Here is a 13575-nt window from a genome sequence, read left to right on the forward strand (position 1 = left end):
CTGCCCAGAATTTCACTATAGCACAGCCCTTGAGTTTCCTAAGCTCCATGCTCCTATCGAACAATCTCTTAAAAGACCCTATTGAATCTGTCTCTACCAGCATTGCTGGCAGTGCATTCCATGCACCCACCAGTCTCTGTGTGAAAACTTACCTCTAACAGCCCCCTTGTACCTACTTCCAAGCATCTTAAAACAATGCCCCTTTGTGTTGGCTATTTCAGTCCTTTGATACAGCCTCTGGCTAGCCACGCGATCAATGCCCCTCATCATCTTTTACACCTCCATCAGGTCACCTCGCATCCTCTTTTGCTCCAAGGAGTTCACTCAACCTATTCTCTTAAGGCATGCTCCCCAATCCAGGGAACATCCTTGTAAATCTCCTCGACACACTTTCTATGGTTTCCATATCCTTCCTGTAATGAGGTGATCAGAATGAGCACAGTACTCCAAGTGGGGCCTAACTAAGTGTATCTCCACCTCCCTCACACTGGCCCTCAATAACCCCTCTACTCAAGCTCAGCCTCCACCTCCCTGACCACTGGGTATCTCAGCCATCCTAAATAATCCTTCCCTCCAATCTAATCATTCCTTCACTCCAGCAAGATTGCACAGTTGTTTCAGTATGGACCATCTGCAAAATGCACTGCAGATCCTCACCCAGGCTATGCTGACAAATATGAGTGGAGGCTTAGTATAAAATACAAAATTGAAGGTTAACTACAAAGTAAACGGTCGTCTGCAATATCCTCTCAGACAGTGTCTGAGAGCAGAATACATACAAACTGAAGTTTTTAAGAAAGCACATGGTACATTGGCATTCATCAACCAGGGGATTGAGTTCAAGAGCCGAGAGGTAAAGTCAGACCCAACTTAGATTTCTGGTCACCTCACTGCAGGAAGGATATGGAAACTATAGAAAGGTTTCAGAGGAGATTTACAAGGACGTTGCCTGGATGGGGAGCATGCCTTATGAGAATAGTTTGAGTGAACTCGGCCTTTTCTCCTTGGTGTGGTGGATGATGTGATGTGACCTGATAGAGGCGTATAAGATGATAAGAGGCATTGATCGTGTGGATAGTCAGAGGCTTTTTCCCAGGGCTGAAATGGCTAACATGAGAGGGCACAGTTTTAAGGTGCTTGGAAGTAGGTACAGAGGAGATATCAGGGGTAAGTTTTTTTAATGCAGAGAGTAGTGAATGAGTGGAATGGGCTGCTGGAAATGGTGGTGGAGGTGGATACAACAGGGTCTTTTAGGAGAATCCTGTATAGGCGCATTGGAGCTCAGAAAAATAGAGGGCAATGGGTAGCCCTAGGTAATTTCTAAGGTATGGACATGCTCGGCTCAGCTTTGTGGGCTGAAGGGCCTGTATCGTGCTGTAGGTTTTCTATGTTTCTATGTTTGAGAAGATGGGCAATTTCAGTTTTGATTCTTCCACCATTTCCTTAATTCCTGTCACAACATTTTCAAATGTCAACAGTATTGTTCTTTTGTGTACCAATGGGAGCACCATAGAGTAGGAAGAAATGGGGGGAGTGATGTGATAGTGACTGGAGGGAATAGAGGATGACGGGACTGAGGGGTATTGAAGGGGTGGAGTGCAGGTCAGTGATGTGATGTTGATTAGCGGGAATGGGGAAAGAGGGGACTGACGGGTATCAGAGGGGTGGTGATGGGTTTGGAGATGAGTGATTTGATGGAGAGAATTGGATGGAAAGATTGAGGGGTACTGGAGGGGAGGGGTGGGATGGAGGACAGTGAGGTGATAGTGATTGGAGGGAATCGGGACTCAGGGGACTGAGGGTTATTGGAGGGAAAAAGGTTGGAGGGACTGAGGGATGTTGGAAGGGAGGGGAGTGGGGTGAAGACGTGGGGGTTGGAGGGGATTTATGTGATGGTGATTTCAGGGTACTGAGGGACCGTGTTGAGGTGACAGGGAGTTTTTTCCGACAGAGGAGGGATGGAGTGAATTCATCAATCCTGTGTCACTGGGAATGTGAGGACTGGATTCATCAGGAAATCTTTTCTCCTCTGTGTTACAGCTTCTAAAACAACAGCAGTGACCCTGGTGTTCAGATTGTCAGTGGTGCTGACCCTCCTGATCTCTGCTCTCACTGCGATCCTCATGGTCACACGGAGGAGAAGACCTGAGGGAAGGGAAGTAACTTCAGGGACTGAAGGCAAGTGGAGCTGACACCCTGTCATTGAGTCTAGTATTTGGGAGAGGGAGAGAGAGGGGGTGGGCTGGGGTGGTGACAACAGGGGTGGGAGAGAAGAGTTAGATGGGGTAAAGTGGGAATGGTTTCAGTACAGGCCCTGTCACCTCTGCTTTCTGTCCCACAGACCCACTGGAGACAGGCATCATTGACACAGACCTTCAGAAGAATCGCAGTGTCTGGCAGCCCCCCAGGGAGATTGACAGGGTAATGACAGACACATTACCCCTGAAAGAGGGCACCCAGGGACCACTCACAGTCCTTGGGGCAAACTGAATGCAAGGCCTGCATGTAATCTGAACAATCCCAGAATCAACCACAGGTCCCTGTCACCGGGGGTCGTTCCAACCACCACTGCATATTAATACTCTCAGTTACTCCAAAATCTGCTTCTGCAAACTCCAGTCTCAACAACAACATTGTGTGGGTAGTCATCAGTACTAAGCCCCCAAATCTCAAAGGCACTGAGTGGCATCAATTGTAATTGTGTCTGATACCGTTTGTAAATGGATCTATAAAGTAAAGTAAGTTGAGAACCTGTGTCAGTACGGCTCGAGCAGAAATACCTTCAGTCCATTTGGACACACCAGAGTCTGGTCCCACTAAACCTTCACGAATATTGTTTTGCACTTTAGTATTTCCCTTGATGCACTGATTGGAACGTATTCTGTCTGAGATGCCAGTCCATATCTATACAGTGTTCACCCGCAGTTTTGCATCTTTAGTTCTCTGTTTGATTAACCGTGATTTACTTTCTGTAGATTTTCGTGTTACTCATAGTTTCACTTGAAACATCTATCTTCTTCACAGTTGTTACAGAACTTCCAGGTTCGGTACGTTTTGGATTCAACTGAACAGGAGAGTTAGAATATTCTGATGCGGGAATAAAAATTGTGGTGAATGCTCTGTAAATGCTGTAAATCCCATGCAAAGTTATCATTTTCCAGGGAATAACACCCTGCACCAGCAAAAAATAAAGTGGAGTTATATTTACTGATATTAAAACTTTAACAGTTAATAGGGGGAAAAGAAAAGGGTCCAGCACAGCTAAACCAGTCTGAATGGGCAGATAAACATTGGATCTTTGATTTCTCACTTGCTGAACCCATGATCTGCATGGAAGACACCAGTCACCTTTGGAACTTCCCTTGAAAGCCATTTTGAATGAACTGGCTAACTCAGGAGCATTTGCAGAAAAACTGCTAAAATTAAAATACCTCACAGCATACCAGTAGAAACACAATAAAACATGTGCTTAACTTGGGAATGACACAGGCAAATTGTTTGAATGTGAGCAATGACTCAATGGCAGCCATAGAGATGGAGGCCAATGGGCCTGTTTCTGTGACTCCACCCTATTTGACTCCCTTCACCAACACATCACAGTTCAGAGTTCAAAGTATATTTTATTATCAAAGTGTGCATATATTATACAAGCTTGAGATTCATCTACTTATGGGCAGTCAGAACACAAGAATCTCAAAAGAACCCATGAAAAAAGAAAGTTAACAAACACCCAATGTGCAGAGAGAGAGAGAGAGAGAGAGAAACATCACACCAATCATGCAAACAATAAAAGCCAGCCAAAGCATTCAGGATGAAAGCGAGCCCATAGACACAAACCCTGGAGGATCCGGAGCAGGCCCATAGCCTCAGCTTCAGTTCATCACACAGCAGAGCAAAATGTCATGGAGCTGACACACATGGACCCTGAGGCATCTGGAGCCAGCTCACAGCCTCAGTGTCAATATGCAGCAAACCAGCCAACACGCACGACCTTTTCAATCGATCTGGCTCAGGGTTTAAATCATCCACTATAACACCACACACAGTTCCAGTCACGGTCTGTGCCGATCAAAGTCCCAGGTCTGCTGCTCTTGGACCAGATTCAGACACGGTCTGGGCTGGGTCACACCCGGGTGTAGAAGGGAAACTGGGACCATAAGACCATAAGATATAGGAGCAGAAGTAGGCCATTTGGCCCATCGAGTCTGCTCCACCATTCAATCATGGGCTGATCCAATTTTTCCAGTCACACCCACTACCCTGCCTTCACCCAAACCCTTTGATGCCCTGGCTAATCAAGAACCTATCTATCTCTGCCTTAAGTACACCCAATTACTTGGACTCCACAGCCACTTGGGGCAACAAATTCCACAGATTTATCTCCCTCTGACGAAAGTAATTTCTCTGCATCTCAGTTCTAAATGGACGTCCTTCAATCCTGAATTCATACCTTCTTGTCCTAGACTCCCCTACCATGGGAAATAACTCTGTTATATCTAACTTGTTCAGGCCTTTTAACATTTGGAATGTTTCTATGAGATCCCCCTCATTCTCCTGAACTCCAGGGAATACAACCAATGAACTGCCAAACATTCCTCATGCAGTAACCCTTTCCTTTCTGGAATCATTTTGTGAATATTCTCTGAACCTTCTCCAATGTTAGTATAGTCTTTCCAAAATAAGAAGTCCACAGCTGCACACAATCCTCCAAGTGTGGTCCCACGAGTGCCTTATAGAGCCTCAGCATCACATCCCACCTCTTATATTCTATACCTCTAGAAATGATCGCCAACATTGCATTCGCCTTCTTCCCAACCAACTCAACCTGGAGGTTACACATACAATGGTGACAACATATGTGGGCCTGGAGAGGATTGCTGGGAATCAAAGCCATAAACAGGGAACTGTGGATTTTTTATGGATGTTGCGGGAAGTGGTTGGGAAAGTGGGAACTTACTCCAGCAATAACTGATGAAATGAAGGTTGAGGGAAGGGCTAAAGTGGTGTGTGGCAATGAGCTGGAATCAGCTTCAAGTTCACTTGGGACCATTGGGGATTGAATGCAGGAATCGGGGACCGATTTTCCTTAACTCATCTTTCACCATTACTGCTCAACCTGAAATCCCATGTAAGGAACATACATCATGGTCTATTCATTTTCATAGATGCTGCTTGACCTGTTGAGATCCTACAGCATTTTGAGTGTGTTGCCCTTGGTTCTGAACATTACCGGGACCTTTGACCTCACCTGGTCCTGCTCCATGTCCTTAGGGTTCTTACCAGCTTCAAGTGGTGAAGGGGAGGAGACTCCAGCATACATCACCTCTGGAATCATGGAGAGATGGGTGAGGTTCATCACACAGATTAACCTATGGATGGGCAGTGTGATGGGGCAGTGTAGGTGGCGCTTCACTTTATGTCAAACAAGTGCACATTTATTTGTTTTACAATAATCACACTGTTCTCAGTTCAATCTTGACAAATATTTATGCATTTAAAACATCAAATTAAATCATGATCATCCTTGTCCAGGATGCAACCCAGCCCTTGTAATGCCCACTGCCATCTGAAAACATCCAAGATGTGAATGAAGAGTACGTACTCTCTTTCCAAAACCAGATTGAGCTGAGTTACTGACTCTCAGCTGATCTGCAGTGTCGGAGCCAGAGTCAGGTAGCAGTTTGTGGTGTCCTGCCATTTTTCGGTTGAGCAGCAGTGCACAGTATGAACTGTTCCCTAAAGCGAAAGACTACTCTGAGTGATCTCCTGAGGGGATGATCCCTCAGTAGGTACTTCTGTCTTTCATCAGTACTGTGGGTCTCTTAATTGTTGTCCAGCCTATAGTGGTTAAAGTCTTGTGCATTCTGTTTAATCTTGTCAAGCTTATTTTTCTACATCCTGTGATTATTTAAAGTGGACTCCCAATTAACACCTAATGGTGGGTCATTGTGTTCCGAAAATAATTTGTTTCACAGAGTCGCTCGCTCAGGCCACCAATGTTCTGTTGGAATTCCAATGCATGAACTCATCTTCTATCTCCACATGGGAGTCTATCGCTCCTCTGCACCTGGGTTCAGTTGTCTCCCAGCACACACCGTGACACTGTCTGCTACTACAATGCAGGTAGTCAACAGCTAGGTCCAGGTATGACTCTAAGCTGAGCAGATTCTTTTGAAATGTTTCATCTCAGCCTTCTGCCTCTTGGTCGTGCTCTTCTTGTACACTTGATAAAAGTGATGGTGGTGAGTCTTACCCATGTCCCACCTAGACTTCAGAAAAGGGAATGTCCGGAACCTTTGGAATGAATCCTGGAGTCGGCCACCTTCCAGCAGCCAGTTGTTACAGAGCTTACGTGGACCCCACTCATGTGCACGTCAGGACGAACTCTGCCCACACTAAGTGATGGATTGAGTATGAAACTGGCCTCACAGTGGACATCAGACATGTTTGCTGCTCAAGTTATAGATGGTCTCCTCCGTCAGCCCCCTTCAACTGTTACACCACTCCCACTGGAAATTAAAATGAAATGATTCATGTTGAGTTCCCCCCGCTGTCCCCCTGCATCCAATAGACAGGTGGCTACAATTAAAATGGACTCCACGGGGTGTGGAGATGTGGCACAACCCCGGTGAGACTCACCATCTTTTATAGATGTACCATAGCAAGCATCCTATGTGGATGTATCACAGATTTGTATGGCTACTGCTCTGAATATGAAATGGCAGAGAGCTGTGAATGCAGCCCAGACTGTCACACAAAGCAACCTCCCATTCATGGACTGTGTCCTCACTTACCACCGGCTCAGGAAAGGAGACAAAACAATCAGAGAGCCTATCCACCACTGTCATTCTCTCTTCCCTCCCCAGTCTGCCCCGACACCATCCCACTGACCCACAAATCTGTCTTTCTCAGCCGAACACCTGACCCCTCACCATGCCTTCCAACAACACTCTCCCCAAAGTCTCCACTTTGTCTCCCTTGTAAAGGCCGACTCCACAGTTCCTCCACCGTCCCCAGCACACAGATGCACAGACACACACAGGATCAGGATGGAGACAGCAATCGGAGGGTGGGGAGGGGGTTGAGGACTGGGGTAGATCATCCACTGTCATATTCAATGGTGCGAGAGGCTGGGTTGCTTGAGGGGCCAAAGCCAACTCCTGTTCTTATTTCCCTCTTTGTGTGTGTCTGTTTGTACATGTGTGAGAGAGAGAAAGAGTGGGTGGGGAGATCTTCAGAACTGAGTGAAAATGCAGACTGAGAGGGAGAGACACAGACTAAGAAACCGAGAGAGGAATGTGAAAACAGTGACTTCTGAAGAGAAATGAAAGGTAAATTGAAAAAGATGTCCTCTCAGAGACTATGAGAAACAGGAGAATGAAAGGACAAGAGAAGATGGGCAGAGAGGCTGTGGGTAAGGGTACAGAATCTGAGAGAGAGAGAGAGAGAGAGCTAGAGGTGGACAGGGACTGGTTGGAGATGTGGAGATGGTTAATGGGATGTGTTTGAGTTACAGCTTGTGCTCTGTGACTGTTTGGAGTAGTATTGCCTCTTCCCCATCACAGTGTATTAGATAGGTGTGACATAGCCAGTTTCCACTGCTTTAGTTATTACCCATCGACCATCAAGCTCTTGAGTAAATGTGGATACCTACCCTCACTACCCCATCATTAAATGTCTTACACCAAAGATCTCACTTTAAGGATTCTTTATCTCATTATCTCATGTTCCCAGTATTCCTTGCTATTTATTTATATTTACATTTGCACAGTTTTTTTTGTTTTCACTCTGGAGGATCTTTCATTGATCCTGTTTTAGATACTATTCTTTAGATTTGTTGAGCATGCCCCAAGGAAAATAAATCTCAGGATTCTATATGGTGATATATATCTACTTTGATAATAAAGTTTACTTTGCTCACTTTGAAGTGTACTTGTTTCCAATGCTTGTTCACCAAGCACCAAATGAAGTTGCAAGTTTTAAGTTCAAGAACAAGTTTCAAGTTTAATTATCGTTCAATTATACACGAATAGAGGCAAACTACAAGGTGCAAAACACATACCAACAACATACAGCACACTTCACATAGCACATTGCACAAATAGCACGTTTGGTTATTCATCAGTACAGAACAACATACAGTCACAAAGAGAAATAAAAATATATCGCCCAAGTCTTGAGTTGTCCTGGTCCAGCTTGTTCTTTCACCAAGTGAACACTGGAGGGCAGCAGAGACAGGAGGGCTCAGACACCAACCCAGTATGAAATCTGATTTGGACAATCCACATATTATAGTGAGAATGGTTACAGCGACTTTGTATTCCGTGTGGTATGTGGGAAGTCTGGGACACCTCCAGTCTCCCAGATAAACACAACTGCATCAGGTGCACCGAGTTGCACTTCCTGAGAGAACATATAAAGGAACAGGAGCTCAACTCAATGACCTTTGACTCATGTGGGAGAATGAAGAAGAGATAAAAAAGAATTAGAGGGAGGTAGTTACCCCAGGATTACAGGAGTGAGGTAACTGAGAGATTGCCAGGAGAAGGAGGGGAAATGTACAGCCAGTGCAGAGTACACTTGTGGCCATTCCCCTCAATAATAACTTTAGATACTATTGAGAGGGATGACCTAACAGGGAGGAGCCACAATGACCAGGTCTCTGGCACTGAGTTTGATGCTGTGTCTCAGATGAGCGGAGAGGTGAAGAGGACTGAAGTATTGGTAGGAGATTCCTTCATCGGAGGAAAAGAGAAAAGGTTCTGTGGGTGAGATAGAGACACACAAATTGTATCTTGCCTCCCTGACGCCAGGATCAGGGATATCTCGATTCTTGACCATGGCATTCTCAAGGGCAAAGTTGAGCAGCTGAAGTTTTTGTACATATTGACACCATGACATGGGTAAATAATGTGATGAGGTCCTGAAGAGAGATTTTATGGAGCTAGGTAGAAAGCTGAGAAACAGGACCATCAGGATAGTGATCACTGGATTGTTGCCTGTGCCATGTGCCACTGAGGGAAAGAATAGGATGACTTGGCAGGTGAATATGTAGCTGAGGAACTGGAGCATGAGGCAAGGGTTGAAATTTATGGATCTTTGTGATTTCTCCTGGGGCAGCTATGACCTGTACAATAAAAGACAGGCTACACCTGATCCCGAGGATCTCCAATATCCTTGTGGGCAGGTTGGCTCAAGTTGTTTGGGTGGGTTTAAACGAGTTCAGCAGGGGGCTGGGAACTGGAATGGTAATGCGGAGGATGAGCGCTATCAGATGTAAACAGATGTAATGTGTAGTGAGACTCCTAGCAGGCAGACCTATACGATAGATAAAAATTGCAGTAAACCGGAAGAGCTGTAATGTAAAGGTGTTCAAAATTGAAAAAGGTGAATACAGAACTAAAGGTGTAATATTTGACCGCGGGCGGTAATGGAATAAGGTCGATGAACTTGTAGTACAGATACAGATTGGCAAAGATGATGTAGGTATCACTGAATAGGCAGGAAGGCAGAGGGTCTGGCATGGCACTGTTGATAAAAAATGAAATTAAATCATTCGAAAGAAGTGACATAAGGTCAGAAGATGTTGAATTGTTGTAGTTAGAGCTGAGGAACTGCAAGGGTAAAGAGACGCTGATGGGTGTTATCTACAGACGCCCAAACAGAGGTAAGGATGTGGTCTACAAGTTAGAATGGGAGATGGGAATTGCCTGCCAAAAGGGCAATGTTACAGTACTTACGAGTTCCATCAATATACAAGTAGATTGGGAAAACCAGGTTGGTGTGGGATTCGAAGAGGGGCAATTTCTAACTTATGGGATATCTTTCTAGAGCAGTTTGTGTTTGAGCTCCGTAGGGGTTAGCTATTCTAGATTGAGTGTTGTGCGATGAACCAGAATTGATCAGAGAGCTTAAAGTAAAACAATCCTGAGGGGTAACTTATCATTATGTAGTCAAAATGACGCTGAAATTGGAGAAAGAGAAGCTAAAATCACATCTTACAGTATTACAGTGGAGTAAAATATATCACAGGGGCATGAGAGAGGAGTTGTCCAGTACTGATTCAAGAAAAAAATAACACAGGCAGGGATGATGGCAGAGATGCAATTGCTGCAATTACTGAAAGCAATTCCGATGACACAGGATTTATAAATCTCAAAGTGTAGGAAGTATACTAAGGGCAAGATGACACAACCATGGCTAACGAAGGAAGTCAAGGTCAACATGAGGTCCAAAGTGAGGACATATAATAGAGCAGAAAATTGACGAGATGTTAGGGGAGTGGGAAGCTTTTAAATACCAACAGAAGGCAACTAAATGTCGTTAAGTAGGTAAATGTTGAATAAATCTAGCCAATAATATTAAAGACAATACCAACAATTTCTTCAGGACCATAAAGTGTGAAAGAGAGGCAAGAGTGGATTTTGGACCACTGGAAAATGATGCTGTTATGGGGACAAGGAAATGGCAGAAAAACTGGATAAGTATTTTGCATCAGTCTTACTGTGGAAGAATCTAACAGTGTGGAGGATGATACAGGTAATGTGTCGTGTAATGTTTGAAGTTACCACTACTAGAGAGAAGGTCCTTGGGACACTAAAAGGTCTGATGGTGGATAACTCACCGGGAGCAGATGGTGTACTCCCAAAGATTCTGATAGAGGTGGTTGAAGAGATTGTGGAGGCATTAGTAATGACCTTTCAATAATCATTAGATTCTGTAAAGGTTCCTGAAGACTGGACAATTGCAAATGGCACCCCACTCTTCAAGAAAAGAGAAAGGCAGAAGAAAGGAAATTAAAGGCCAATTCGTCTGACCTCAGTGGTCGGGAAGATGTTGGATTCAATTGTTAAGGATGTGTTTTCAAGGTTCTCAGAGACACAGGATAAAATAGGCCATAGTCAGCATAGTTTTCTCAAATGAAAATCTTCCCTGACATATCTGTTGGAATTTTTTGAAGAAATAACAAGCAGGAATAGACAAAGGAGAATTGGTTAATGTTGCAAACTTGTGTAACACCCTGGGAAAGTGTTCACTGCTAGCATAATGGATTTTCTGTAGAAGCTGTGTTTGGAGTATTGTGAGCAGTTCTGGGCCCTTTATCTTGAAAAGGATGTGCTGAAACTGGAGAGAGAACAATGGAGGTTCATGAAAGTTATTCCAGGATAAATTGACTTGTCATATGAAGTGCGTTTGATTGTTCTGATCCTGTAATCAATGGAAATAAAAAGAATGAGAGATGACCTAATTGAAACCTACCAAATGTAAAAAGTCTTGATAGAGTGGCTGTGGAGAGGATGTTTTCTGCGGGTGGAGTTTTGAAGACCCAATAGATTGACATCTTCTTCAAACAGATTTGTGGAGGAACTTGTTTAGCTGGAGAGTGGTGAATCAGTGAGATTTGTTGCTACAGGAAGCTGTGGAGGCCAATTCTTTATGTACATTTAAGGCAGAGGTTAATAGATTCTTGATTGATCACAGCATGAAGGGATACAGGGGGAAGGCAGGAGACTGGGGCTGAGAGGAAAACAGATTAGCCATGATGAAATGGCAGAGCAGATTCAATGGGCCAAATGGTCATTTGGAAATCCAGCAGCACATCTTGTTCACACAACAACTCAGTCAATGCAAATCCCCCGTCATTGGTCTCTCCAGAGAACGAGTAAACCAAACGCAGTATTTTTTTGTCCAACAGGGTCTTGTGATCACTACACTAAATATCCAAAGCAATCAACCGTACTTTTTTAGGGCTGCGCACAGTCTGGGCACAAATGTACACAACAAGTCCAGCTCCGTCAATATCGAGCAAGTTGCTGCTGGGGTAGTCCTGCAGTCATTGATGTTCTGAATCTCCAGCAGTGACTTGCGGATGGAAAATAGACGTACAGGATGAGCAAATACACGGGAGTGGTCGCTGTGTCTGAGCACGCCGCCATCGTTCCAGAAGCAGATGTAGAGTCTCGATGTGGAGGGGCCCCTCCCTCCTCTGAGCTCTCTCATGTCTGCTTGGTGGGCAAGACCAGTTGTAATGGGGAACTCTGAGTAGAGAGCAGTAACAAATATTTGAGACATGTTGAGTGGACGTGCAGACCCCTCATCCATTGTGGTCACTCCCGGGTTCTCTGCTTGTCCACATCCATGAAGCTCTTTGTCTCCTTCAGCGTCTCTGTCTGCTGCTCTCTCGGCTGCCCTGTCCATTCTCTGACTTCCTCTGCTGTCCATTGGGTCAAACAGCACAGAGATCGTCCCTTTGATCCACTGAGGGAACTCCAACCATCAAACACCACGTTACACCAATACCATTTCATTAATCCCATCACCTCCCCCAGTTTCTACCACTCACCCTCTCAGTAGGGGCAATTTATAGTGGACAATTAACCTACCGCCCTTGTATCATTGGAATCTGGGATGAAATAATAGCACCCTGGGTAACCCGTGCCTTCACTGGGAGAACATGCAAACTCCACACAGCTGGAATCTAAAACCAGGATGAAATTAGGTTTGCTGGAGTTGTGAGACAGCAGAACTTCCTGCTGCCCGTCTGTATGTGATTTCTCTCTTAACTTCAGAGACAACTGGACTCCAGCACCATTTTCTGTTTCACAACCTCAAACACTTCCCGCCACCATGTTACAACTTTGCAAGTCTTTCATCAAGGTCCCACACACCTCAAGCTGCTGAAACCCTTCATTCGTATTCTTGTTGATCAATCTGTTGTGTTTTGTTGTCACTGGATTTGCTTCATCTGACTGACCTGTGCCAGACTCGCACTGGATCTGGCACAAGGCCACAAACAGTATTAATTTATTGCTCTTGCCCCATGTCACTTCCTTTGTTCAACACTGTTCATCCAAACATGCAGCTCAGTCTTCGTCAGGTCACACAGGCTGTTTTTTTGATAAGCCTGTCAGTCTGACAAAATCAAAAAGAGCTGTTTATTTGGAAATGATCGCTCATTTATCAGATTGTCGATCTCACTGCATCTACTTATCGCTGCTCTGATCTAACCATCCCCAGGGGGGAGCCAGCTCACAAAATGGTGGCTGTAGAGAACACACATAAAATGGCAGCCTCCATTCCTTCCACTACAAGAATGTATTTGCTTTTACTGCTTCCCCTGTCCCTGGCTCTTTCGGTGTTCTATAGTTTTTTAATCCCTTCATCACTGACAATCCACAGGATCAGCATTCAATCCCTCACTTTGTTGTACGAAAGCTTCAGAATTCGGGGAGATGAGATTGTTTGGTCAGGTAGGCAGAGGAAGAGGCAAATGGAGAATAGAATGGAGTTTGTGTTGGATCAATGTAAATTGATGTTCTCTATTTGGAGGCTTTGTCGTCTGATCCTACACTCCTCCACCATAACAAACATCCTCTCTGTTGAGGTCTTTTAGCATTCGATAGGTTTTACTGCTTCCCCTGTCCCTGGCTCATTCCGTGTTTTACATTCCTCCTCATATGCTCTAAAGATGAACTGTAGAATACTTGAAAGTGAGTCCATAGGTTGTGGAATCAATTCAGAGTTGCAGTGTGAGAAGTTACCCACGCTGGTTCAGGAGTCTGATGTATAACTGTT

General features: G+C 44.7%; 1 protein-coding gene across 1 annotated transcript in view; it reads left to right on the plus strand.

Annotated features, from left to right (window-relative positions):
- LOC132380871 (uncharacterized) overlaps positions 1-13575 on the plus strand; it is an 85407-nt gene that overhangs the window by 38877 nt on the left and 32955 nt on the right. Inside the window, exon 9 of the mRNA XM_059949789.1 lies at positions 2041-2178. Within this exon, the coding sequence (XP_059805772.1) occupies positions 2041-2178 (138 nt within the window). The remainder of the gene's footprint in view (positions 1-2040; positions 2179-13575) is intronic.

This window comes from Hypanus sabinus, chromosome 25, assembly GCF_030144855.1.
Source record: "Hypanus sabinus isolate sHypSab1 chromosome 25, sHypSab1.hap1, whole genome shotgun sequence".
Classification (NCBI taxonomy): domain Eukaryota; kingdom Metazoa; phylum Chordata; class Chondrichthyes; order Myliobatiformes; family Dasyatidae; genus Hypanus; species Hypanus sabinus.